Here is a 27,822-nt window from a genome sequence, read left to right on the forward strand (position 1 = left end):
TTAGTGGCCACAAGCAGCCCTTGACATACAAAGATAAGAACTGAGATGAGAGATGAAGGCCAGGGGTCTCCTCACCTTGTAACAACTTGCTTGATCAAGTTGAACAAGCACCCCGCTGCCCTGGCCCATTTGTCAGACCCACCCCCACACTGCTGGTCCAAAGGCGGCAACCATTTTCCCAAGCAGATGGCCAACGGTGGCCCTTAGGATTGTAAACTGGATGCAAAGAGCCTTCTGTCGGCCGGCTATCTTGTCCCCTTGTTCCAGGGTAGTCAGCTGTATACACCAGCTTGACAGTGCATAATACAGAGTAGGCACTGAGATAATCAATGATATTCGATCCCATATTTACTGAGCATCTAGTCTGTAAAAAATATAATGCTTGGTCCGGTGAAGATTATGAATATGGTCTCTACCAGCAAAAACCAAGTACTAGGTGTCAAAGAAAAGTAGAATTAAAAAAAAAAAAAAAAAAAACACAAGAAAGGTGAATCTGGAATAAGCAGATATTTTGAAATTTTCAACAGTTTATAGGAATCACTCAGCCTTTATGATTAACAAGAAAAAAGTATCCTGAAGTGGTTTGCTTTCATCAGTAAGAATTCTTTATATTCCATTATTTATCCCTAGGATCAAAGTAATCTATAGATTTAGTGTAATCCTAGTAGAAAATCCCCACTGGTATTTTTGCTTTGGTAGAAAATTGATAAAACTGATTCTAAAATGTATTTGTAGGTGGCTCAGTCATTAAATGTTGCCTTTGGCTCAGGTCATGATCCCAGGGTCCTGGGATCGAGCCCAGGGTCTGGCTCCCTGCTCGGCGGGAAGTCTGCTTCTCTCTCTCTCTCCTACTCCACCTGCTTGCATTCCCTCTCTCGCTCTCTGTCAAATAAAAAGAAAAAAATCTTTTTAAAAAAAAATGTGTTTGTAAATACAAAGGAGAAAGAAAAGCCAAGACAATCTTGAAGAGCAAAACTGGAGGTCTTACTCCGCGAGATATTAAGACTTATTTTAAAGCTACAGTATTTAAGATAGTATGACCCTGGTGCAAGGACAGACAAACAGAACAAATGAACAGAGTTAAGGAGTTCCCAAACAAACCCACACATATATTGATACCTGATTTATACAGCAGCAAACATGCTCTTCAATTAAAGAACAGGTCAATATGAAAAAAATAAAACTAAACCATCTTCCCAGAACAAGAAAGTCAATTCCAAGTGAACTGTAGATTTGTGTATGAAACATAATAAAATAAAATTTCCTCATGAAACCTTAACTATGTTAAGTACCCTGGAATTAAAATAAAAACTTAATTAAAAAAAAAAAAAAAAAAGAACTTTCTCATGACCTTAGGGGAGACAAAGAGTTCTTACATTGGACATAAAAAAGCACCAGCCTTAAAGAAAAAAAATTGTTAAGCTGAACTACACTAAAATTAAATACTTTGGGGTGCCTGGGTGGCTCAGCAGGTTAAAGCCTCTGCCTTCAGCTTAGGTCATGATCTCGGGGTCCTGGTATAGAGCCCCACATCGGGCTCTCTGCTCAGCGGGGAGCCTGCTTCCCTTCCTCCCTCTCTGCCTGCCTCTCTGCCTACTTGTGATCTCTGTCTGTCAAATAAATAAAATCTTTAGAAAAAATTTAAAGCTTTGATTCCTCAGAGTTACCATTAAGAGTGAAAAGGCAAGGGGAGCCCAGGTGTCAACGGCTAAGCATCTGCCTCCCAAAAGGGTCATGATCCTGGGTTCCTGGGATGGACCCCCATGTTGGGTTCCCTGCTCACCAGAGACTGCTTGCTTCTCCCTCTGCCTGCCGCTTCCCCTGCTTGTGCTCTGTCAAATGAATAAAATCTTAGAAAAGAGTGAAAGGACAAGCCACAGAGTATGAGAAGATATTAGTAATAAAAACATCCAACAAAAGACCTGTACTCAGAATATACAAATAACTCCTGCAAATCAGTAAGAAACATAAATAGAAAAAGGGACAAAAGAGGTGAACTGACAGGTCAGACACACATACATACACACCAATACGTACACATAATACATAAGTAAGACATCCAAATGGATAATTAGCATATGAAAAGGTGCTTAATTTCGGTGAGTCATCGAAGCAGCTACTGAATCAAAATCGCAAGGAGACAGCACTGCACAGCCACACAAAGAGCTTGCATTTAAAACACTGACAAGATCAAAGTCTGTAAAGAAGGGAAAGCAACTGGAACTCTCCTATCAGACAGCCTCTGCCCTAAGCAAAATACTCAAGACAGCTGTTTCCAGGTGTTCAACAACAGGTTCAGCAGGACTGTAAGCCCTGAGAAGAGAACACACAGGGTGAGCGGCCTGCACCACCTCCGACTTCCTGCCCCCCTGCCTCCCTGCCTCGGGGCACCTTCTCGCTGTGGTGTGGGGAGTTGGAGCCCAAACCAAAGCTGGAGCACTCTCCTGGAGCTGAGGAAGCAGACTGCACCGGGGATCCAAGGCTGCAGGCTGTGGAGGCAGCTGGAATGCGGGGGCAGAATATCTGAGAGGAGGCGTTGCATGGGGGGCAGAAGAGAAGGGAAGTACTCTGTGGTACTCTGGGCAGACACGTGCAAGGTGAGATTCTGGAAGGCCCAACAAACAGCGGTGACCGGAGGGTTAATCTCTCAGGGTGCCTGACACTCAAACACCCGCCAATCCCCGGTGGAGGAGACCGGCTGCCTCTACTCTTTAGCAGACAGGCGGGAAAGGCCAAGCATTAAGTCTGAAGAGCGCCCTCTAGAGTAAGGGCCAGCCCTTCGGACTAAGTATAAATCCGAAACAGACTCGCTCAAACAAAGCATAAAACCACGCCTGACAAGGTCAAAAGAACAGGCCAGGAACTGTCTGTGAGAAAGAAACGAAAGTCTCTCGAAAGAAAGAAAGACAGAAAGACAGGAAGACAGGAAGGAAGGAAGGAAGGAAGGAAGGAAGGAAGGAAGGAAGGAAGGAAGGAAGAAAGGGCACCTGGATGGCTCAGTGGGTTGAAGCCTCTGCCTTTGGCTCAGGTCATGATCTCAGGGTCCTAGGATCGAGCCTCGAATCGGGCTCTCTGCTTACCAGGGAGCCTGCTTCCTCCTCTCTCTCTGCCTGCCTCTCTGCCTACTCGTGATCTCTGTAAATAAACAAATAAAATCCTAAAAAAAAAAAAAAGAAAGAAAGAAAGAAATGAAAGTTTCCCCAAGTAAGACAAGATCCAGAATCCCTACGGTGTGAGATCCACATATCTGACACACAATAAAAAATTATTCAACATGCCAAGAAACATGAAAATGTTGATTTGCAATGTAGAGGAAAAAGCAATCCATAAAAACTGACCCCCAAATCACCCAGATATTCAAATTAGCAGTCAAGTTCTTCATTATAAATACTTTTAAGAATTTGGAAACAGGGGTGCCTGGGTGGCTTCGTCGGTCGAGCGTCTCCTTCAGCTCAGGTATGACGCCGGGGTTCTGGGATGGAGCCCCACTGCAGGTTCCCTGCTTCTCCCTCTCCTCCCTGCTTATGTTCCTCTCGCTATCTCTGTCTCTCTCTCTCAAGTAAGCACTCTTCAAAAAAAAAAGGAAAAGAAAAGAAATTGGAGGCAAAGATGGGCCTGATAAGTGAGAAGATGGCGAATCTCAGTAAAAAATGTGAACTATCACAAAGAACCACAGGGAAATTCTAAAACTGAAACTAGCAACACCTACAATGAGAATCGCAGAGACCGACAACCGCAGAGGGGTTAGCAGCCTTGAAGAGATCAACAGAAAGTACCCAAACTAAACAACAGAAAGAAAAAACCACAGTGTTGCTGACCCAAAAGAGCTTCCAAATACAAGACACAAACTGACCACATCTTTGCAGTTACGTTCCCGTCCGTCCTAAGTACCACTCACTCCTGCCTCATCCTTTCCTTCAGCAGTCCTGCTAGAAGGCCGCCTATTTTACAGATGCTTTCCCACATGACTTTTTGGTTTTATTGATATTTTCATTTCTTAATTTCTTTTGTCACCATTATGACTCTCTTACATCTCTGTACTGTGGACTACTTTGTCTTTCTAGCCTCTTGAGTTAAATGCTTAGGCCTTCCTCCCAGTCTTTCTTGTTTCCTAGTAATTGCTTTTAAGGCTAAAAAAACCTGATAGAATTAAAGGGGGGAACCCATCATCATAGCTGCTGATTTTTAACACCCGCCTCTCAGTGAAAAAGAGAACCCAAAGACACTCAGGAGGGACGCCTGGGTGGCTCAGTTGGTTGGACGACTGCCTTCGGCTCAGGGCGTGATCCTGGAGTCCCGGGATCGAGTCCCACATCGGGCTCCCAGCTCCATGGGGAGTCTGCTTCGCTCTCTGACCTTCTCCTCGCTCATGCTCTCTCTCACTGTCTCTCTCTCTCTCTCAAATAAATAAATAAATAATCTTAAAAAAAAAAAAAAAAGACACTCAGGAAAGGTACAGATAAAATCGGCAGACAAGGGGCGCCTGGGTGGCTCACTGGCTTAAACCTCTGCCTTTGGCTCAGGTCATGATCTCAGGGTCCTGGGATCGAGCCCCACATCGGGCTCTCTGCTCTGCAGGCAGCCTGCTTCCCCTCTCTTTCTCTGCCTGTCTCTCTACCTACTTGAGATCTTTCTTCAAATAAGTAAATAAAATCTTAAAAAAAAAAATCAGCCAACAAAAAATAAGTAAGGATGTGGAAGATTTTCAACACTGTCAACCAACTTGATCTAATTCACATTCACAGATTATTACAACTGCAGAATATATATTCTTTCAAGTACAAATGGAACATTCCATAAGACGGGTCATATGCGGGGCCAGAAAATTAGTCTCAGTAAATGTCAAAAGACTAAGATTTACAGAAGACCTTCTTTGACCATAGTGGCATTAAGTTAGAAATCAGGAAGATATTTATTTAGACTCCCCAAATTTGGGTACAGCACATTAGGAACGTCTGGCTCGCTCAATTGGTAGAACATGTGATTCTTGATCTTAGGATCATAAATTCAAGCTCCATATCAGGCATGGATAAAAAACAATAGTAGTAGGGGCACCTGGGTGGCTCAGTGGGTTAAGCCTCTGCCTTCGGCTCAGGTCATGATCTCAGGGTCCTGGGATCGAGCCCGGCATCCGGCTCTCTGCTCAGCAGGGAGGCTGCTTCCCCCTCTCTCTGCCTGCCTCTCTGCCTACTTGTGATCTCTTTCTCTGTCAAATAAATAAAATTTTTTTTTTAAAAATAGTAATAATATTAAAAAGCACATCAGAATTTATGTACAAGTGAGAGGTGGGACCCAGGCAGCGTTCTGAAAGGCAGGCAGGTTGTGAACACAGAGAAGAGTCAGGGCACAATCACCAAAAAGGCGAGGAAGTGGGGAATGACAGAATATGTATCAAAGGAAGCCTTCAGGGAGTGCTTTCTTTTACTGAAGCTTATCTTCTAAGTAGCAAATTTAACCTTTTCCCCCTAGACTAAGATAATGTGCTTGATATACTCCTATGGGTATAATTCTCAGCTCAAGCATGTTAACTCATCTCTATTCCCCCATGCAAAAAAATGCGTTATTTGCGACACACGTCACAACACACCACTGTCTATCACATGGAGATGTAAAGCGTAAGTGAAATCCTTAGCCAATGGAAAATGATCTCATGTTTTCTCCAATCTTTATTATTTTCTTTGACAGAATGCTTCATTAAGGTAAAAATTCTTTGGATTAAATCATTTTTGATCATCCTCCTTTATCCCACAACTGAAATTACTGTTTTCTTCGATATTTATAAGTGTATTTTTTTAAAAGATTGTATTTATTTGACAGAAAGAGAGTTCACAAGTAGGCAGAGAGGCAGGCAGAGAAAGAGGGGGAAGCAGGCTCCCCGCTGAGCAGAGAGCCCAATGCAGGGCTGGATCCCAGGACCCTGAGATCATGACCTGAGCTGAAGGCAGAGGCTTAAACCACTGTGCCACCCAGATGCCCCTATTAGCATATTTCTTAAAATGGGTAATAAAGTTTCATGAAAAGAAGGCCATATAAAATGTATTCACCTATGAGAAATAACAGGGTGTCTTAAAAAAAGGTACATATATACAATTCTGCATTTTCACAGTTCAGAACTCAATACCTAACAATAAGTACACAAATATAATCTTTCCAAACAACTTCTTTTTAAAAATCTGACTGATCTAACTTCAGTACCTGTAAGACTCCATAGCTGCACTGTCTCCCACCTTCTTATGTATATGGATATTTAGTATAATTTAACAGTGATGGGATTAAGTGTTGATCTGTCAATTCCTATTCTATTACCTTCAATAAAGCTTTATTTAGAGGATTTATTTTATTATGTATTTGAGAGAGAGAGTGCAAACATGAGCAGGAGGAGCAGAGGGAGAGGGATAGAGAGAACCCCAAGCCGACTCCAGGTTGGGCACAGGGCCTGACAAGGGGCTGGATCTCACAACCCTGAGATCACAACCTGAGCTGAAACCAAGACTCAAAGACTTAACCAACTGCACCACGCAGGTGCCCTTACCTTCAATAAAGTGTTTGTTCATTTGTTTTTTGAGATTTATAACATAGTTTTAAAATGAGAGTAAACAATTTCTTAAAACCAGTTTTCAGGTAAGCTCATAAATAAAATAACATGACATAACCAAATAAAGTAAAACCTTGAAGGACATATATGTACTAGCTTAAAATTAGAAAATCCAGAAATAATTTATTTTTAAAAATCTTCAATTTTTAAAGCATTACCTAAAAATGCATAAAAAAACTTTTTATTTTTAAATTTTATTTAATTTTTTTTTTTAAGTAAACTCTACCCCCAACGTGGGGCTTGAACTCACAACTCCAAGACCAAGAGTCGCACACACTACCAACTGAGCCAGCCAGGTGTGTCTACAGAACTTATTAAATTGAAATAGTTATTTTATATTTAAAACAATCACTACCAAGAAGACTAGGGAAAGTTGTGTGCATTTTTTTTGTTAAATCTGCAACTTTTAGATTTAGGGGAAAAAAGTCCTCATAGAAAACAGGATTCAAAACTTAAAAAGGAGTTAAAATCATTCTCAGGCAAAATGTGAATGCCGCCACCCCCCGAAAGGACTCAAATTAATCCTACAGAAAAATATAAGGTCTTAATTTCATAAACCACTGAATGTCACCTTACGTATTTGAAAGGTTCTTACCTGGAGATTTCTCCCTTGGGCTTGTCACCCTTTTCACAGCTTTAAATACCACCTATAACCTGATGACTCCCAAGTTCCCTCTCCAGCCTGGGCGGCTTCCCTGAATTCACGCTGGCAGACTCGAATGCACGTGTGACCCGTCTGCCTACATACATGCCTACCTCCAGGCATCAGACGTAGCATGCCCCAGAAGTAACTCCTGATCTCCAATCCCCACAGTGTACCTCCACAAAACCACTTTTCTAGTCTACATTTCAGTAAAAGACTCCATTTTGCCAAAAACCTTGGAGTCCCCCCTTGACCTCTTTCCCATCCTGCTCGCCCCACCTCATGTCTCATCCAACAGCAAATCCGCCCGCTGGGCCTGCCGGAATTCACAGAACCTGAAGCCTTCCCCACCCCCGCCATCCCAGTCCGAGCCGCGACCGTTCTCATCCAGGTGAGAGCAGCCCACCCCTCCGTGGAACCCCTGCGTCCTCTTTGCTCCCCTTCAGAATACAGCAGCCAGAGACATTTTAATAAAATGTAAGTCAGGGCTTGGTACTCCTTCCCAAACCACATGAGTCAAAGTCAAAATCTTCAAACTGTCAACAAGGCAACATTCTTCTCCAGTCATTCTCTCCCCACCTCCATTTTACCTCCAGCCACTCTGGGCTTCTCCTACAACATGATACATAAGCTCTGCCTGGGGGGCTTCTGCACCCGGATTCCCTCTCCCTGAAATGGTTTTACCCCATTATTTCCAAGGCTCGTTCCCTCACCCTCCTCCCAAGGCCACTTTCTTAGGGGGGCCTCCCTAACTAAAATCACACCTCCCAACATTCCTTAGCCCTTTTTCTATGTTATTTTTCTCCCCCCGTCCCTGCTACCATCTAACATACTTTACATTTCACCTACCTAGCTTATTAATGGTCTGTCTCCTCCCGCTAGAATGTAAATTCCAAGAGGGCAGGGATGTTTTTTGTTTGCTAATGCATCACCAATGACTAAAACATTACCTGATACATAGTCCGAGCTCAATAAACATTTGTTCAAGAAAGAATCCCTAAGGAAAAGAGGCTTACTAGCGGAGAATGCTTTTGTTCCTCTTTTACCAACTTTCCTGAAACTGAATTTTCTTTAGTCAAGCCACTGAAATTTGGAAGGACTATATGATGCATGAAATAATACCATAGCTTCCTTTATTTTCTCCCTGTACACACGACTAGCCCTTCTGACCCTGAACGACCCTGGCAAAAAACTGCCACCTGCCCTGTGCTTCCAGATTCACCCCTGACACCCTCATCCGTTAGAATTCTGGGCTTCCGGATTCGCATCTGAGCCAACACTCACATGTGTTATAACTGCAAAAATTTTTCATCCAACCTATATGAACATTAACCAACTCTTAGAAAGATCACCCTAGAAAGATCAACAATTTGTAACACAAAGTAAGACTGTGTTCCCCTAGAAAAGGAACGTCGGAGACCAAGGAACTGATTTTGTCTTCAGTAAAACGTGACTCAGGCAAACTCTCATAAAAAGCTGCTGCAAGAAAGTGACTATTTGGTTAGGAGGCCATCAATTGGGTTCTTATATCTCTGTATTTTTTGGATTATAAAACAACACAAATTTGTCAGAGAAAGAAATCACAAATGCAAAGTAAAAAGTACAAGTTTTCTCCCACTCCGCCGAAATCCCAATTCTCGCACCATGCGGACTCATCTCCGAGCTGCTTTTTTCCACTTGCCCACTACCAGATGCCGTTCAGGGTTAGTGCTGTGGAGTACCCTGCGATCAACAGCTTGTGTGCCTTTCTGACAGACCCCCTGTCGCGGCAGTTCTCAAACTGTTTGATCTTAGGACCTCTTCACACTCTTGAGAATTACAGAGGACCCCCAATGAGCTCTTATTTGTACAGGACGTCTCACCAACGTTAACCATATTAGAAATTCAAGCTGAAAATTTTAAAATTATTTATTAATTTTAAAACATTTTTTATTATTAGAAAAGAATTGTTTTCCACCAAAAAAGTAACCTTTTTAGAGAACTGTAGATTTTCTTCTTTGAAGCGACACTAAGACACCTTAAAAGGTAGTTTCTTAAAGGTTAGTTGTGATGTAGAATCTAAAACTGTATGAGGGAACTTTGTTATTGTTAATAACAATAACTTTGTTAATTGCTATATTAAAATCCACGGATCCATCTTGCACCTGTGTGTGATTTTATAATATCACATATTGATCAATAGAAAATACTGGCTCACTGAATTATGTAGATTTTCTGAATAGATATTTCTTTATATCAGTATTTCGTTTTATCAAAACATCACATTTGTAAAGGATCACCACCAATCTCTACATCACAATAGCAGATACAAGTTTTCCAAAATCCTAATCTTCATTGAAAAGCTAAAATTTGGGCGCCTGGGTGGCTCAGTGGGTTAGGCCACTGCCTTCGGCTCAGGTCATGATCTCAGGGTCCTGCGATCGAGTCCCGCGTCGGGCTCTCTGCTCAGCAGGGAGCCTGCTTCCCTCTCTCTCTCTCTGCCTGCCTCTCCGACTACTTGTGATTTCTCTCTGTCAATTAAATAAATAAAATCTTTAAAAAAAAAAAAAAAAAGAAAAAAAAGAAAAGCTAAAATTTTATCACTGGCCACGTATAGTACCAGTTGTTTTCCTTGAAAGAGTCCTTTATACTCTTTTTAGCCTGAATAACCATTGTTTTGTTGGTGTTAGTTCAAGTAAAAATGGCAGTTCCATGAAAAAAGCAGCTAGTACAGCTTGCAACTCAAACAACTGCCCATCTGCTTTTCTTGGAGATAGCCACTAGCTCCGCGAGCACAGCGAAGTGCTTTACATGTACTTCTGAAGTCAACCTTCAGAGCACTAAAAAAAAAAAAAAACACGTGTACAGGGGTCAATGGTTCATAAAATTAATCTTTCCTACTGCTTCATCAAGGATATTCCTATGTGAAAAATGAAATCTTTATGTATTTATTTAAGGGTACGTGGCATCATTTATTCATAATGAGTACAAAGAACACAATGGTTACTAGTACAGTGAGGTGTAGTGTTACCGCCTTGATGCACGCTTCGGTCCCTGCATGACTTCTGCACCATTGGGGCAAAGAGTGCAAATAACATCAAAAGTACTACATTAATATGAAAATGGTTTTAACCTCTCAACCCTCTCTGAAAGGGCATCAGGACACCTAGGAGACTACACCGTTCTGTATGAGAAAAGCTTCCTGGAAGTGAGATTACTGGGTTATTGGTATATGCATTTTATTTTATTTTATTATTTTTTTTTTTAAAGATTTTATTTATTTATTTGAGAGAGAGAGACAGTGAGAGAGAGCATGAGCGAGGAGAAGGTCAGAGAGCGAAGCAGACTCCCCATGGAGCTGGGAGCCTGATGTGGGACTCGATCCCGGGACTCCAGGATCACGCCCTGAGCCGAAGGCAGTCGTCCAACCAACTGAGCCACCCAGGCGTCCCGGTATATGCATTTTAAATTCTGGAAAGTTTGGCCAAAGCTCTCCAAAGAGTCTGTAGCAATTTTCATTATCTAAGGCTGCACGATCATCGCTAGTTAAAAACATAAATAATTCACTTTATAAATCCTGAATTGGGAAATTACACCATAATGTAACAAATTCCTCTATTTGTCTAAAACCAGGGCTAAAATGTAACTAATATTTCAAGGAAAAATATAATGCGAGTAATCAAATCATTTAGATGAGGTATTTTTCTGTAAGAAAGTAAACCTTCACAGTCAAGTAAGTGCGAGTTCATGCAGCAGAGACCTTTGTTTATGGTGGTCACTGTCAAAGGCACTCTTCGTGATGGAATTTCGAAGTGTGTGCCACCTGCACTCACCTCACGTTTGCTTACAGAGCGGGTGGGATCGATATTTCAATACAAAGTGCACAGTTTGAAAAATGTCAAGCTACCACAGTACAAACCGGCCCCTAATTAATTGGCTCGCAGCTGGCCCCGGATCGGAACATCAGTCTCAGCTGACCCTTTGCTTTAAAACTACACACAGAATTACGGGAGGCAAGGATGGCATCACACACACGGTCTGCAATCAAACGGCACCTGTGTTCACGAAAATGTCGCGGACCACCTTTCTGGCCGCCAATGTCATCCAAAACAGGGAGAGAGGAGGATAAAAGCTCCACCCATCCCTGGGGAAAGGATGACTCCAGCACCAGGTACAATAAATAACCAGAAGGTGGGTATCCTCAATTCACAAGGGCCGCTGCTTCCCTACTCAGTCTTCCCCACGTAGTAGCTCCGGAAGCGGGTATTTTCAAGTCCTACTTACGCCTGGAAAGGTCAAGGATATTAGTGTCAGCTGGGATCTGTGGTTCTTAACCTTTTGGGGAACACAAGCCACTCTGAGCATATGATGAAAGCTCTCTGTGGATGAAGCATTAAAGGATCCCTGCACCGTGGGTAGAGCCCAAGCCTTGGGTTCCGAGCAGGATCGTGGACTCTGATCCTGAGAAAGCACTGAAGTCCAATCTCCTCAGGAAACTGGAAGAGTAAAATGGCTTATCTAAGGTCAACTGTGAGTTAGAAGGGGAATTAGGCAAGAAACAAGCAACCCGAAGAGATTTTGAATCAAGCCGTCCAGAGATCCTAGGTAACTTCTTATACAAAGAAAGTTCCACCACAAACCAAGAGAAAACTACAGTAACACAAGTTTTAAGTACAGTTGGACACAAGCGCTGCTGCTCCCAAGTCCCTTATGCGTTCCTAGGCTGAAGACGTGAGGAAACAACGACCAGAAAGCTTGAAAAGCACTCACCATGTTCCACAAAAACATTGCAGTGCGGGCCCCCATGCCTCGATGACTCCTTCTTCCCTGCTCCTTTGATAAAGTGCAGGGCAGGCAAACTTGGCCTTCTCTGGTCCCCAACCACTTTTCCAGGCTGCTGCCCCATAAAGTAATGATAGGCACCCCTTTCCAGAAGAGGGTTCGAGATCGTCCAGAATGGTCAGCGGGCTTAGGAGGAAACAGTATGTTCAGGATTTCACATTCACGGAATCTCCACCAGTCGGGAATTGAGGTCAATCGCAAAAAGACTTCCCTAACGAAAGGAAGCAGAGTTTTAGGTTGACATATGTAAACAGGAGTTCCGATTACTTCTGCAGTTTATCCGTTCGAAGTAATGTCCTTGCAGTGCTACCCAAAAGTTGCTTGAGTTTAAGTGTCTTTTACTGGCTGAGTAAGCTTCTGTCTTTTCAAGAAGAAAAACAAACATTCACGGGGATGCTGTAAAAGGGTCAAGTCACACTAAGGTCATTTCGATTCCCACAACACGAAGGAAATGTTGATCGCCTCTGGATGCTTCTCCAGAACTTTTCCTGTGGAAGTCACCCACCCCCTATCTCGGTTTCTTCATCTTCCGACAAATTTCCTGCCCGGCTAGCTGCCGCTCTTGCTTCTCTGCCGTGCGCTCCGGAAAAGGACTCGGGTCACCCAGACTTCAGCGAGAGCTTGCCCTCGACTCTGACGAGAAGGAATGCATTGCCAGCAACTTTTAAGTCCGCTTTTTAAAAGGCCTGTGAAACCAGTCCAGACTTTTCCTCTGCATTAAAGTTTTTGTTTGGGCTGAGACTAAGGGGACCGTAGGTGACATTGGAAGAAGTCAGGGCATTGGAGGCTCCCGGGAGCAACCTGGGGGCAAGGGGAGGCCACCTGACAGCAGGGAAGGGATATGAATGGGGGGTGGGGGGAGCTCCGTGGCCAAACTAGGGGCCGCGAGACGGAGCAAAGGGCGGCTGGGGGGTAAAGGGGAGGCTGCCAGGGCAGGGCACGGGCGGCTTACTCGGGGGCGTCGCTCCTTCCACGCCTCAGGAAACCGGGTGTCCCAGGTCTGGGGGAAACAGAGACCACCCCCAGTGTCCCAGAATGGGGCAGGGCTGTACAGGACGAAGGACCCTCGCGACCCCGAAGGCGGGAGACGGGCGGAGGGGGGAGGAGGCCCGGCCGCCTCAGCTGCCCCGAGCCCGGGGGTCTCTGCCCGAGACACCCCCTCCCCCGGCTCCGGACGTTGTTACAGCCGCCGCCGCCAGGCAGTCACATTCCCGGAACTCCGCCGCGGGACCCCGCCTCCCCCTGCAGGTGGGGGCCGTGGACAACGGAGGGGCTCCTCAGCCGCAGGACCCAGGAACCGGCTCCGGCTCCAGCGCTGCTCAGGGACGGCCACCGACCCCCGCGGCCGCCATGATGGATTAGAAGCCGCTCCACAACGAGGCCAGGCCCCGCCCCTGACCCCGCCCCCGGCGAAGTCCGGCGCGCACCTCGCGATGACCCGGGCTCTCCCGGGACCGCTCTCGGGGAAGCTGCCGCGCCTTCTGCCTCTCGTCTCCCTACCCGCCAGAACTTGGCCCCGCACGACCTTTTAAATGTGGTTTTTCCGAGCGCAAGGTGAGCGGTAAGGAAGCCCCGCCTCCCCTGTACGGCCATTGGCCTCTGAGAATCCGGGTCAGGGCTCTCTCCTGCGTCCCATTGGCCAGTGAGGGCAGTGAGGCCGGAGTTCCCAGCCAACCGCATTCGGCGCAAGCCGCAGGGCGTGCCGGGAGTTGTAGTCCCGCGACGCCCGCCCCTGCACGCGCGCCCTCGAGATTTCTTGCCCTCTGCTCCCGGCTCCTGAGCTTCGGTCCCGCCCTCCAGGGAGCCGGTGGACTCTCGCCGGCCTCGCGTAGGGCTGGCCAATGTCTCTCCTGCGCGGGGAGCGACACCGGCGAGGAGCCAAAGCAAGGGGAAAACTGCGGATCGGATTGTCTCGGAACCGGAGTTGGATTACTTCCTTAAGCCTCCTTAGGGAAGAAAATTTGGCTCGTTCCTGGAAACCAAGGTATTGGGTGCCTTATCCTCCTTCCCCAAATTTTCACCTTTTCCTCAAGAAGCGTAAATATTAGAACTAGCGAAAAATAAATGACTGGGAAGCATCCGACATATTGCTATCGAATTCATTGTTTCTCTGGGTTATCCCGAGGCTCACTCATTAAAGAAACAGCATGTGTAAAGCACCTCTCGCAGGCAAAGCCTGGCGCAGTCATAGATGTCTGCCTAGAAAGAGCCTTTAAGATGAAACGACCTCATTTCACAGATACACATGTATGCGCGTGAGAACACCCTCTTAGGCGAGAAAATGCAGATTGCTGGGTTAGCAGGCCTAACCAATGATCCAGACAACGGCAAATACACACTTGTGATCTGCAAAAAGCACGCAGGCCCCTTTTATTCCCTATTACATAACTAAAGGTTCAGAGACGTGACTTACTCAAGGTCACTTGTCTAGTTAGCATGTGACCAAATCACCGTTTGAGCCCGGATCGATTTTCCTGCAAAGCCCATGCTTTTCCCACTGCGCTGTGCAACTGTTGGCCACGTTGGACAACTGATTTTTCAGAAGTTGCTATTCCGGGAAAACCACAGCCACATTATAGGTGTTGTAACCCAGTTACTATATTGTTACATATTTTAGGAATATTTCTGCTGGGTGGGGAAATGGTAGTCATTTTATAGATAGCAGCTTTGAGAATGGTCATGGGACACACTGACTGTGACACGTTTGAGAACTTGTTCCCAAATTTAGAACTCAAACTTACAAATTCAGGTGTGAGTTGGTTTAGCTTTGCCCTCTGGTGAAATAACCTGGTGCACGAACTTAGGCCTGACTTGTGATACTTCATTCTTCAAGCATCGGACACCCTGGTTCCCTTTACTCGCCCATGATCTTGTCCTGATTTTTCTTCTTGGAGATGTTGCTGCCTTTCTATTCATGCTCTAATCATTTCCCAGCCATCATTCATCATTGAGAACCAGTCTCAATGCTGGAAATAGAATTACTGGACCCATGTTCTTTCAACACCGGTCCAACCCATTCTCTAAAGGGTTGCTTTATACCTAATGCTGTCTCTTCCTGACTCATAGTCAAGCTCAGTAGGAGCTTAACCAAGTCACTTTCTTTATACCGCTTTGTTTCTTTCATTTCTAAGTGGAGGTCCTATCTGCTCACTATCAAATGAGATCTTGTTTTATCTTCTCCAGCTAAGATGATGCTTTAGGGGACAATGGAGAGGCCACCTGGACCTGATCTAAAGGTGTATCCCCAATCTCCACTTTCCATTCACCAATGTCTGATTGGTGAATCCCAAGCCTAGATTGCAGTATTTTCTAGAGATGCACTATACCCTTTAACTTCCTGCATAGCACTGTAGAATGACACTTCTGAGGACTTAAAAACTAAAACGCAGAGCCCAGCAAATGCCAGATATCAACGTAGCTAGATGTTGAATAAATCCCTTTAAGTTCACATATTCTCAGTTCTGTCTAATTTTGTCCTCAGTTTTATAAAGCAAAGCAATCACAAGTTGCTACTTGGATTCAGTACCAGTGTAAAAATTTCCCCTTACTCCTTTTTGAAACGCCCACTGGAATTAACACTCGGCAAGCACGCCCCCTAGTGGGCCACGAAGAGTAGATCATCCCCAAGAGGTGCTTTCAGACCATTCTCGGTATCATCATTCCCATTGGCAGGTACATTGCCATTCCCGATATACTGAATGAACAGCACAGGCTGGCAGCTTGGGAGACCAGACCAAGCGAGAACAAACTTTCAGGGAGCTCACAAATGATCCCAGTCAAAACTAAACCAAATCGGGGACTTCCCACCCTCTCCTTCCCTGCACTTAAGAGGCATACAGCCCAGCATGTGCTCTCAAATATACGTCAAGGGAGCCAATCTACGGTTGCACCGCAGCCTATGGAATATTCAGCTGTCTAAAATGATAACTCTCAAGTGATGTTATAAGGACAAGAAATATACCAGTAACGAAGAGCTGAGCTGTATTTCAAAAGTGTCAAATGCAGGGTTCAAAGTCGCAACCACTGAAACTATGCTAGGCTTACACTTCACTGGATGACCCAGAGGGCAGTTTAAAGTCCGCTGTCAGGTTTTATACCTGCTACACTCCCAAGTATTACACAGGGCATGGGGACAGAAACAGATGTTAATACCACATTTATAAATATATAAAAAGTATTCACATACTGTGAAATAAGACAGCACTTCATAGCCTGCCTTTAAAAAAAAGTTTTCCCAAACCTGAGAGTACCGTTTCTAGTTATTAGGAAAGCCAATGCATGGGAATTCTAGCATTCCTCAGTGAGAACGTTAACCTCCTGTTTTTAACCCTGAATTATTCCGAAGTTAATGCATTACTACTTCAATTACACGAGGAAGACAGCTTTTCTTTTCCCATCTGCATTTCTCTTCCTGTTTTCCCGTTCCTCAGAGCACCCTGAACATTCACTCTATTACTGAGAATTCAGCTTCTGACAAATCACTCCTTAGAAGCAGGACAGATTACAGCAGCCTGATGGATGTATACTCGCATGTATCACTAGAAGCAACATTCTAAGCAAGCAAAGGCTGCTTGGTTGACTTTATTCTTCCATGTGACGGCTGGGTTAATGTTATTAACTATACAGACGCCTGGGTGGCTCCGTCGGTTAAGCTCCGGCTCTGGATTTCAGCTCCGATCCCAATCTCCGGGTCAGGAGACAGAGCCCTGCGTTGGCTCTGCCCTGGGCATGGAGCCTGCTGAAGATCCCTGCTCCAGCACAAGCATGCGCGTGTGTGCTCACTCTCTCTCTCCTGAAAAAAAAGTTACTAACTATATTCTTCAGTGTCCTACTTGCTCCGAAGGAGTGGGAACAGAGGCCAAAACAGTTTGCGGGTCAGGGAGGCTGTGTTTTTTATAGGGACCATTTCATGGGGGCACTGTGGCTTGTGATGGTGATTCACCAACTGATGGTGAACAGAAGAAAAAGATTCTCCGTATTATTCCAGAATGGGAGTCCACTTGGCTGAAACACTGTGTGCTTGTAAAGGCTTGAAGCTTTAAAAAAAAAAAAAAAAAAAAAAAAAAAGATAGTAATAATTAAAAAAATAAAAAATCAAGGCCTGCAAGTACCCGTACTGCCCGACTCTGCAGGCAACCCAAGGGGCCAGCAGCACTTCCCCAGGCTCTGCCCTAGATCAGGAGAAAACAAGTCTTTGGGGCCAGACGTAGCCTGATGTAGGTCAGGTGGTGAGTATCACAGTTCTCCATGGAGCCACACAGGGACCACAAATCGGATTCTTCACTTTCAAGAACTGCTCGGGGCAGGTGCACACCATCCTGTCCTTCAGATGTCTCTCCTCACCCCTCCTGCTCTAAAAGCCTCTGGCGCGTTTCCATAACTACTTCCTCCATTATTTCTGGCTTTAAGAGGTCTTTGATCTAAAGAAGAAAAGAAAAAAAAAAAAAAGAAGAAGAAAAGAAAAAGGTGTATCTGTTCAGAAAAGAAACCGACCATAAGCAGACATCCAAATGCAGAAACCAAGCATGGTTACTATAAACCTTCCATATTCCTTTCATTTTTTTAAGATTTATTCTTATTTATTAATTTATTTTTAAAGATTTTATTTATTAGGGGGCGCCTGGGTGGTTCAGTCATTAAGCATCTGCCTTCAGCTCAGGTCATGATCCCAGGGTCCTGGATTGAGCCCCACATGGGGCTCCATGCTGGGCGGGAAGCCTGCGTCTCCCTCTCCTGCTTCTCCTGCTGGTTCCCTCTCTCGCTGCATCTTGGTCAAATAAATAACTAAAATCTTTAAAAAAATGAAGATTTTACTTATTCGACAGAGAGAGTGAGCGAGCATGCACACAAGCAAGGAGACCAGCAGGCAGAGGTAGAGGGAGAAGCAGGCTCCCCACTGAGCAGGGAGCCCGATGCAGGGCTCCGTCTCCATGACCCGAGCCGAAGGCAGATGCTTAACTGACTGACCCACCCAGGTGCCCCTAAGATTCGTTTATTTTAAAGAGTGAGAGAGAACACATGAGCAGGAGAAAGGGCAGAGAGAGGGAGGGAGAGAGAATTCCAAGCAGACTGCACTGAGTGCGGAGCCCGACATGGGGCTCGATCCCACAACTCCAAGATCACGACCTGAGCCAAAATCAAGACTGGCAGCTCAACCAACTGAGCCACGCAGACACCTGTTCCTTTACTGGAGGCTAAGTATCGCAAGATATGTTCTGCTAGAAGCAGCTTAATGAACCATCAAGATTCGGTTCTTGGGATTCGCTAAAAAGATAAAGCTAAAATTTGGGATGGGAGATGAAGTCCAGAGAACTGCTGTCCTAAGCTAGTCCTCCCAGCACCTCCATCCCCTCGTAAACCCTTGCACTGACACGAGACACCGAGGCTATCCCAAGATCTACCGACACTAGACAGGGCCGTAGGCAGATCTGTTTCCACCCCCGCACACGGTGAAGGTACTGGGAGATGCACTTGCGATCCCTCAGGAGACGCTGAAGCAGTGGACACTCGTCTTACAGAGAGACGAGGAAGAGGGAAGGCACGGCTGGAGCGAGTACCTGGTGCGGAAGGGACGCCTCGTAGCAGTACAAGATGCTGGTGTCATACAGCATCACCCTCTGGGTGACCAGCAAGACGATGCAGTTCCGGAGCCGGGAGATCACCTCTCGGTCGGCGAGGGAGACGGGCTACCCGCGGAGGCAGAGGGAAACACAGCCAGAACCAAGGTCAGCGAACAGTCATGGCAAAGCACAGAAATCACTTGTAACTTCGACCTACGACTCCGAGACTCCAAAACAATCAACCGCTGACTGCAAGGGAGGACAGAAAGGAGGGTGCTTCAGCTGCGGGGACCCGCAACGTGCCATCCCTGTCACCAGAGAGCACCCCAGTTCCACTTCATCACAAGGAGAAGGCAAGACAATGTTCGTAAAGACGCCTCAGTGCAGACTCGAACTCCCTCAGTCTACAGCAATCACACGGTTTAAAACCAGGCAGCTCCTAGGGCGCCTGGGGGCGGATCGGTCGGTTAGGTGTCTTGGGTTTCAGCCCACATCATAATCTCAGGGCTGTGCGATGGAGCCCCAAGGTGGGCTCTGTCTCTCCCTCTCTCTCTCTCCCCCTCCCGCCCCTGCTTGTGTGCACTATCAAATAAATAAATAAAACTTTAAAAAATAAAAAAAATTTTAAAAATGGTTAAGAGCCAGCTCCACCCGGCCCAGAAGTACAGCGGAGACCGAGCGCCACTCGCCCCAACAGCAGCAACGGTGTTTACTCACCTCCAGGTTGGCAGTGAAGCCCCCCGCGTCCTCTTCTTTGTGCTCCGGCGTTGGGTAGATCCAGATGAAGCCATTGTTCCCCAGAATCACTGAGGCCCCACAGGGCAAGTCATGGAAGTGAGTCTTCTGCCGCTTGACCAGGGAGGGAGAAACCTGGACCAACACCCCCTGGCCGAGCTAAAGAAACACAGCATGAACGAAGTCACTGGAGAGTCACGAGTAAAGGGCATAAAAAGCAGACCCAACAGAAGACCCATCCTCGCTCTGGCGGAGTCATAGCCACTCCCGTTAACAACTGCGGTCACCTGTGCGTACACACAGGGTAACTACGCCCCGAGGACACTTGTGGATGCAGAGGTTGTTGACACGCCCCAGGAGCAGGTGCCTCTCCATACCCCTCTCATCCTCCTGCCATTCTTATCATGACATCCGAATCTGGGGCTGGTGCGCTGGCAGAGTCAGGCAAGCTGGGCCGTGTTAGGACGTGCGCCTGAGCCTCTTGTGGGCCGGTGCATTCTGTTCCACCTAGATCCCAGCCACCCACCTCGCCCGGGGGATGTACGCTGCTGGGCAAGGGGAGCAGCTGAGGGCTGGGTGCAAATCCATCCCTGGTGGGGGGAGGGGCAACACCGAGTCCCCATCCCGCTGAGGGAGGGTCTGCAGTAGCCAGGCCCCAGAAGGCATGAGCATGGCTGACCAGAGCCGCTCCACAAGGGAAGAGGCTTCCGTGCCACTCAGAAAACAAAAAGGTTCCCCCAGAGAAAGCCAAAGACTGGTAAGTCATAATCTGTTGTAGAAAGTATGCTGGCGTGGGGCACTGGGGTGGCTCAGTCGGTTAGGCCCCTGGCTCTTGGTTTTGGCTCAGGGTGTGAGCTGGGGTCTGCGAGATCGAGCCCCATGTGGGCGCCCCGCTCAGCAGGGAGTCCGCTTCTCTCCCTCGACCCCTCCCCTTGCTCACATGTGCTCTCTCTTGCTCAAATAAAGTGAATCTTTAGAAGAAAAAAAAAGTATGCTATCGTTAAAACAGTAAGAGCCTCAATAATAGAACTTCATACAAAAAAAGCAGTGACGGTTCATTTAAAGGCCCAAGTGGCGAACCAATCTTTCCTAGTAAAGACACCCACTTTATTTGACTGGACCTTTGTCTCGAGCCAAGGCCATCGGGTTTCAATATGATCTCCCTTTGCTCTTGGCCCTAGCACAAGGCCGTGGCCCCCCGGAGTAAGCTGAGCCAGTGGGGCCACAGGGCCGCAGGGCATGGGAGCGCTTCTGCCACACCGGTCTCCTCAGTAATAAGAGAACAGGAGCTGTCGTCTGTGACTGTGCCCCTAAGCCATGACCGTGTGAACCTGCTGCTTTGCAGGACGCCAGCCCGTCATGCTTAACTTCTGGGGCTCTTTAGGGCTGAATTCCAGAGAGCACTGGGGATTTCAGAAATGGACTGAGGGCTCAGTCAATATCCAGGAACAGCAAGAGACCAACTTACTTTGCCGTACTTCAGACTCCTCGTGTGCAGCGACACGGCTCCATCCGAGAACACCGCCTGCACCTCCGCCTGGCCAGAGTGGTAAAGGAGCAAACCCTCTCACGGCACCTGCCTTCCCTGGGGCCCCGCTCCCACCTCTCCAACCTCTCCTCCCATCCCCAGGGGTCCCACCTGCAGCCCTAGACCCCGAGGACATCACCGCGACCTAACCTCTCCCCACTGGTTCTCACGAATCTCTTGATGTGAACAACACCTTTTCTACTCCCTGCACAAAAGCTAGCCTGGTTATGAAAATCTGAGTCTAGCTTGAAGCACGGGCCACCATAAGGGATAAACCCGATGAAATAACCGAGGCCGCAGGCCTGAACAGGAGCTGGGGGGTTCGGTTGGGTTAAGGAGGGGGAGGAAGGCTGCAGCAGAGCCCGTGACGGGGATCCAGATCCCCACCAGGACTACGTGTCTCCAGGCGGAGGCATCTGATCGAAGCCCCATTTCCCAGCTCCATATAAAGCACAGAGATGCTATTATCCAAGGTGCAGGATACACTGATGAGATCCCCTTCCTGCAGGAAGCCTCTCATGGCCAGCTCGTCTTCTGCAGATCTTCTTCTCTGAAATACACAAAGCGATGACGTGACTTAAGTCAGATCCTGCAGAAAGATCTCTGGAACCAGCCACAGTATTCCGACACTACAGTAGGTAAGCAGGAACACCAGAGCGATCACCACCACTTTCCCTCTTACAGACCTCCCCACAGCTCCCCCCGTCCCTCCTCTCTGTGGACAGTATTCCAACTCCTTACGTGCTGAAACCCCTCCCAATCGTGCCCAGCCTCCCTTTCTACACTCACTGTCCACGGCAGCCCTCCAGGCAGCCACAGAGCCAGACTACCGGGGGCCTGACTCTATCTTTACTCACACATTTCCCGTGAGCTGGAACGCCCTGTGAAATTCCACCCATTCTTCAGGGATCCACTCTAATGCCCCTTTCCTACAAGCATCTCCCGGCAAAATCACTCCTCTTTCTGTACAGTCACACGCTTGTTCATTCTCCGACTGCCAGGGGCTTAAATCAGTTATCTCACTTCCCCTGCTAATCTGTACGCTCTTTCAGGAACTCAGTCCGGCCTCCTTTATCTTGCATTCTCCGGAGAACTGAGCACTGAGCCTCTCTGTACAGGCATGCTGAAGATAAACCAAGGCATTTTACAGAAGGCTGCCCCTTAGGCCCTGCAGTTGTCTGGGATGACCAAATGCCATTCAACTGACAAAAAGCTAACCTAAACACTACTTTTCAAGGGACACCTTCCCTGTGCAAAACAGATACACCCAGACACGGAAGATGAGCACTAGGCAACTGAGAGCTTCTCTTCCAACTCTCTTGGGGTCTTTTGGGGTCACTCCCCACCGCCGCTCCAGATCCTACCACATACCAACTGCCGCTTATGTGGGGAGGCCTGGGCCAAGTGAAAAGCCCACGTGTACATCTAGGCAGCAAACCTCACTACAGACAAACAAGGGTAAAAAAAAGGCAACCTCAGCACCAAGCAGAGTTCTCTAGTGGAGCAGTGGACCCCAGAGCCTTCTCTAGCATACTCTACGGTACTGGCCTGCAGACCCTCACCAGCTCTCCTCCAGGAAGGTTCATGGATGACAGAAGCAAGACTGAATCCAACCTCGAGTTGGTCTCCACCTTCCACCTCTTCTGTTGAACCTATAGAGAAATTCTACAGTTGGACACAGACTCCAGGGCCAAGAGCTCACATCATCAGCAACCCATAACCCCCAATACAACAAGCCAACTGTCTATATCAAAGGGCACAAAGACGCGCCTGGGTGGCTCAGTTGGTTAAGCATCTGCCTTCAGCTCAGGTCATGATCCCAGGGTCCTGGGATAGAGCCCCATGGGGCTCTGTGCTCAGCAGGGAGTGTGCTTCTCCCTCTCCTTCTGCCCCTCCCCCACCCTACTTGTGCACTCTCTCTCAAATAAAAAAAATAAAATCTTTTAAAAGGGGGGGCCCATAAGAGTCAAATATAATGAATGCCCCACTTGCATAACTTCAGATAGAATGACTATCCCATTCATTCAATGACCAGCCTGCTTCTACTTTGTAAATACCAACTTGATATCGACTTTACCTCTGTGATTCTCCCCACCACAATGTCTCCTACTTCACCATTGTATCTGGAAGATAAAACAGGTCATCCATCAGTGAACAGACCTTACCACAAGACTAAGCACCACTGGAGATTTCAGTTCCACAGGATTAGGGCCTGGATTAGGCACCATGCTGAAGTCCGGCAAACTCCCCTAACTATGCTGTTCCGACTGATTTCCAGAAACTGGTAACTTGAAACACTCCTAAATGTATAAAGTCTCCATTAACTATTCTTGGACATTTATTCCAAGTAGTTCGTTAAGTCTGAAATTCCTATTTTGTTAATTACGTGACACTGTTAAGCACGGAATATTTCCTGGTGGGCTCTGGAACACAGATGGCTTCTTCATCAGCAAAGGAAGAGGAGGAGGAGACTGAGACAGGACCTCACCCAAACCAGCCCACTCACGGTCTCCTCCACCCACAGGTGCTCAACTCCAGCCCCAGTGCTAGTCCTTATCCCAGTTCTAATGAAGACATGTTCCACGCTGAAGGCTCCAGCCGCGGACCTCTACTCTGTCGGCCCTCACTCACCTCTTGCTGAGTTCATCCAACCTGATGATTTTAAAGACCAATGACTATGCCATTCCCCCGAGTTCTAGACTCTGGTCAACTGTTGCCCAGAATCTCTATTTATATGACTAATAGGCCGTTCCAAATGTCACCAACCTAAAGCAAAGCTTTCCAGTAGCCCCCTCCCCAGCCCCCATCACAAACTGGTCCTCTCCCAGCTGGCAGGGCTCAGTAAACGGCAACACTCATTCCTCCAGCTGCTCAAGCCAGAAGTCCTGGGAGGCCTTGGAAAAACACTAAATTTCTCTCTCACTACAGGACAAGACCAGCAGCTGATCCTACTGGCTCTACCTTCGAAATATACAGAAATAAAAGGCATCCAAATTGGGAAACGAAGAAGTAAAAGCTATCTCCATTCACAGACAAGGTCCTATATATGGGAAATCCCAAAGAATACAAAATCCAACATCCTTGTGTGAAAAGCGAAACAAAAAAACCAAAAAACTTAAGAACACAAAATGTATACAGAATCAGCCATTACTCCCCACTTCTACTGCTCGTCCAAGCCACCATTACTTCAGATAATGGAAACAGTTCATTAATCGTCTCCCTAAGGCTGCCCCCGTTCCCCTTCAATCTCTCCCAGCAGCCAGAGTGATTTTATTAAGACAGAAGTCACACCATGTCCCTCTTCTGCTCCACCCCTTCCAGGGGCATCCTAGACTACATTAAAGTGAAAGACACAATGCTATCCAGGCAGGCTGCCCCTATACTCCCCCTTGCTCACTCTGTTCCAGCCCCATCGGATTCCTTTCCGCTAACCTTTATTGAGCGCTTCTAGGCAGTGGGCCCTGTACTAAGTACTTTCCATCTCGTTTCCATGAATTCTCACGAAAATCCTACAAGATGGATCACGCTTTCATACTCATTTTGCAGGGAAGGGAACCAAGGTTTGGAGAGGTCCAGTAGTGCGAGGAAGCTTTAGTAGCCCACACTTGCCTCTAGTTACCTATACCCTTTCTATTGACATGTTCAAAACCGCAGACCTACTGGATGATAAAGCTGGTGCGGGTCGGGGGTGCGGTGGGGAATGTTCCTGGCCGTATAACATGAATGACCACAAGAAAGAATACACACCTTTTGTTCTCACCTGGTTTTCAAAGCTTTCACACAGATCAACTTGTTTACCCTCTCCACGGAGCCGGCCACGGATGCAATGAGCTTCTCTTCCCCCATGTAAGTTCCATGGCCCCTGTTTTGAGAGTAGGGTACAAGGGATACAAGAGTTACTCTTGAGATGACCTCTCCCTTCAAGAACCATGTACTCCTGGGGTGCCTGGGTGGCTCAGTCGTTAAGCGTCTGCCTTCAGCTTAGGTTATGATCCCAGGGTCCCAGGGCATCGGGCTCTCTGCCCAGCAGGGAGCCTACTTCCCCCTCTCCAACTCCCTCTGCTTGTGTTCCGTCTCTCATTGTGTCTCTCTCTCTGTCAAATAAATAAAGTCTTAGAAAACACACACACACACCATGTATTCCTAACAGGCTCCTCCTGCTTTAAAGTCTGGCTTCTCTCTGTGCCCTGAACACTGTTTAAGAGAGCTGCAGAGACATCTGCCCTTGTCTTACTCAAATGTCACGTTCTCCACTGGGCGTACCTTGATTACCCCATTTAAAATAGTCACCCACCTGCTGCCACCACCCCCACCATATTCCCAACCCCATTCCACTTACCCTGCTCAACTTTGCATTTTCTGCACTGAATTTATCACTAAACATACCAACCTGCTTGTTGTGCTTATTGTTTATTATCTGTCTCTCTCTGGTGATATGCAAACTCTATGACACACATTTCCCTACTTTGACCAGAGTTGTACTCCAACCACCCATAACACAAATACATGCTGAATTCATGAAGGACTGACAATTAAGATTTCTTAGGATCCAATAACCTCAAACTAAAAAGTTTAAGAGCAATATTATAAGTGCTGTACCCCACAACCACCAAAAGGCTGAAAAACCACTAGTGTTTATCTATGATAGTGATGTAATGGTGAGTTTTGCTTCTTTTCCTCTTCTTCTTCTTCTTCTTTTTTTTTTTTTTTAAAGAGAAAGAAAGAAGAGGGGGAGAGGCAGAGAGGAAGGGAGAAAATCCCAAGGAGGTTCCAAGCCCAGCGTGAAGCCTGGGGGGTGAGGTTTGCAGGGGCTGGATCTCAGGACCCTGACATCACACCTGAGCTAAAAGTCAGGAGTCAGACGCTTAACAGAGTGAGTCACTCAGGCGCCCCGTTTGTTTTCTTAATTATTTCCTCATTTAATTTTCACTTCCCTACCAAAGAGTTACTGTTATTATCACGATCTTACAGATGAGGAAACTGACCTCCGAAAGGAAATTCAACTTGAAATATGTGATGGCACAGGACTGAAATCCCAACTCTCTGGCTCAAGAGCCTGCTCTCTTAACTGCACATAAGTGTACTGCCTTCAGATTCAAAATGTGGACTTGGCTGCGTGTAGCACAATCTATTGTATATGCCCTGAGCCCAAACAATTACTGATTTCAAAACCGAGCACCTGGCTAAGAGATGTCGCCTAGAGAAGAGGCCGAGTCAAGAATGCCCATTGTCCCCTCATCTGAAAACTAGAAGAGGCCCCTGATCGTAACCCTCCCCAGTTTTGCAGGTCTCCAACGAAGGGGAGAAGGCTCAGAGATCAGGGCCTCGGGCAGAGAACCCAGGAGTCTTTGACACCGGAGGTTAGGAGAGAGGGATTTCCAAGGACCGAGGCAAACGCAGACGGGGACAAAGTGCATTGAGTGAAAAGCCGGAGGACTCGGAAAAAAGGGAGCTCAGATGATCAGCTGTGCCCTGCGACCGCCGGTACTTGGATGCATGGGAACAGAGGCCACGTGCAGACAGCCCAGCAGGCGCCCTTTGGGACCCCGAGTCCCCAAGTCCCCACGTACCGCATGAATCCCGTGTCCGTGGTGATTGTGTCCCCCGGAACCACCAGATGTTTTTTAGTATCGCGGCCCACGCTCTCGCTAAGAGGCTTCCGAGCCACGGGAAGCCTCATCTCCATCGCCATCTTGGCGCCAAAGAAAAGCGCAAGCGCAGTCCAGCCGGGAACCGCGACTTCCGTCTTTGCAGTTCCCAGCAGTCGCACGGAGGGGCGGGGCAAGACGGGCCGCAGAGCAGCCGCCAATGGGAACTCACAGTCTGGCGGCCATGTTGACTATTGGCAACCATTTGGCTAACACGGAGGGAGTGAGGAAGCCAAGTTGCCATTTTTACTATTGGCAAGGCTGCACCTGTGGAATAATGAAATCTCAGGTTGCATGGCGTTTGATTCTTAACCAAAAGTCTTTAGTAACCATCAGCCCATGTATGGTTTGTCAGAGTTAGAGATCATTGGGAATTGGGCCTGTGGGTCTCCTTCCAACTCTAAGTTGCTAAAATGTGATTCTTTGGTAGGTGGGATCTACAGAAAATCCAGTTGGAAAGAAAAAAGAGGCCCTATTCATACTGTTCCTAGTAGCCCCAGTATTCTACTTTACTGCCTCCTCGTGAGTGCTGGTTCGGCACCAAACAGCCACCTCTACCCTCAAACAGTGTTCCAGATGCTGATTCTGTTCTTTCTTAACAACTTCTTCTGAATGAGCTGATTCACTCTAACTTAAAAAGAAAACTCCCTAAGAAAATATGCACCCTTGCAAATGGTGCAAAATACCCTATTTTGTAGGGAGAGCAGGTGCACAAAGATATGGGCTTATATTTACTCGTACAATAAATTGAGCCCTCTCTGTGTGCCAGGAGCTGTTCTAAGGATTCAATAGTGGGCAGACAGATGTATATGTGGCTATATCTCTGTGTCCAGTTTATTTTTTAAGACTTTATTTATCTGAGAGAGAACCAAAGTGAGTGAGATCACAGAGGGAGAGGGAGAAGCAGACACGCCCCTGAGCCGAGAGCCTGATGTGGGTCTCAATCTCAGGACCCCAAGATCATGACCCAAGCTGAAGGCAGATGCTTAACTGACTAAGCCACCCAGGCACTCCTCTGTATCCTGCTTAATAGCAGCACTTCCCTCCTCCCTGACTCCCACTACCCTCTCCTTCCTCCTTGCCCTAAGTGATTTATAGACTCCACAACAAACTGCATTTCAGCCTCAGGGAACTGGAGCTGATGATTATGCACAGGGACCCTAAAGAGGATTAAATAACTTGGATCAGCCTCACGCACTGTACTCAGTAAATCAGGTCCACCGCCTCCCGAAGATCCATCAGACCAGTTTGTTAAACCTCCGAAAGGACATTTCTTTCTAAGCAAAGCTCAC

General features: G+C 47.0%; 2 protein-coding genes across 2 annotated transcripts in view; both read right to left on the bottom strand.

Annotated features, from left to right (window-relative positions):
- ABL1 (ABL proto-oncogene 1, non-receptor tyrosine kinase) overlaps positions 1-13,401 on the bottom strand; it is a 137,709-nt gene extending 124,308 nt beyond the window's left edge. Inside the window, exon 1 of the mRNA XM_044264673.1 lies at positions 11,988-13,401. Within this exon, the coding sequence (XP_044120608.1) occupies positions 11,988-12,123 (136 nt within the window). The 5' untranslated portion in view covers positions 12,124-13,401. The remainder of the gene's footprint in view (positions 1-11,987) is intronic.
- Positions 13,402-16,605: 3,204 nt separating this feature from the next.
- Positions 16,606-26,588, bottom strand: EXOSC2 (exosome component 2). Its single transcript, XM_044264676.1, has 9 exons — positions 26,453-26,588; positions 24,643-24,744; positions 22,960-23,005; positions 22,445-22,534; positions 21,367-21,432; positions 20,823-20,891; positions 19,337-19,513; positions 18,617-18,745; positions 16,606-17,479 (listed from the first exon to the last, which is right to left on the bottom strand). The coding sequence occupies exons 1-9, from the start codon at positions 26,572-26,574 to the stop codon at positions 17,399-17,401; spliced, it is 882 nt and encodes a 293-aa protein (XP_044120611.1). The 5' UTR covers positions 26,575-26,588; the 3' UTR covers positions 16,606-17,398.
- Positions 26,589-27,822: the final 1,234 nt, after the last annotated feature.

The sequence above is a fragment of the Neovison vison genome, chromosome 9 (genome assembly GCF_020171115.1).
Source record: "Neovison vison isolate M4711 chromosome 9, ASM_NN_V1, whole genome shotgun sequence".
NCBI classification, from domain to species: Eukaryota; Metazoa; Chordata; class Mammalia; order Carnivora; family Mustelidae; genus Neogale; species Neogale vison.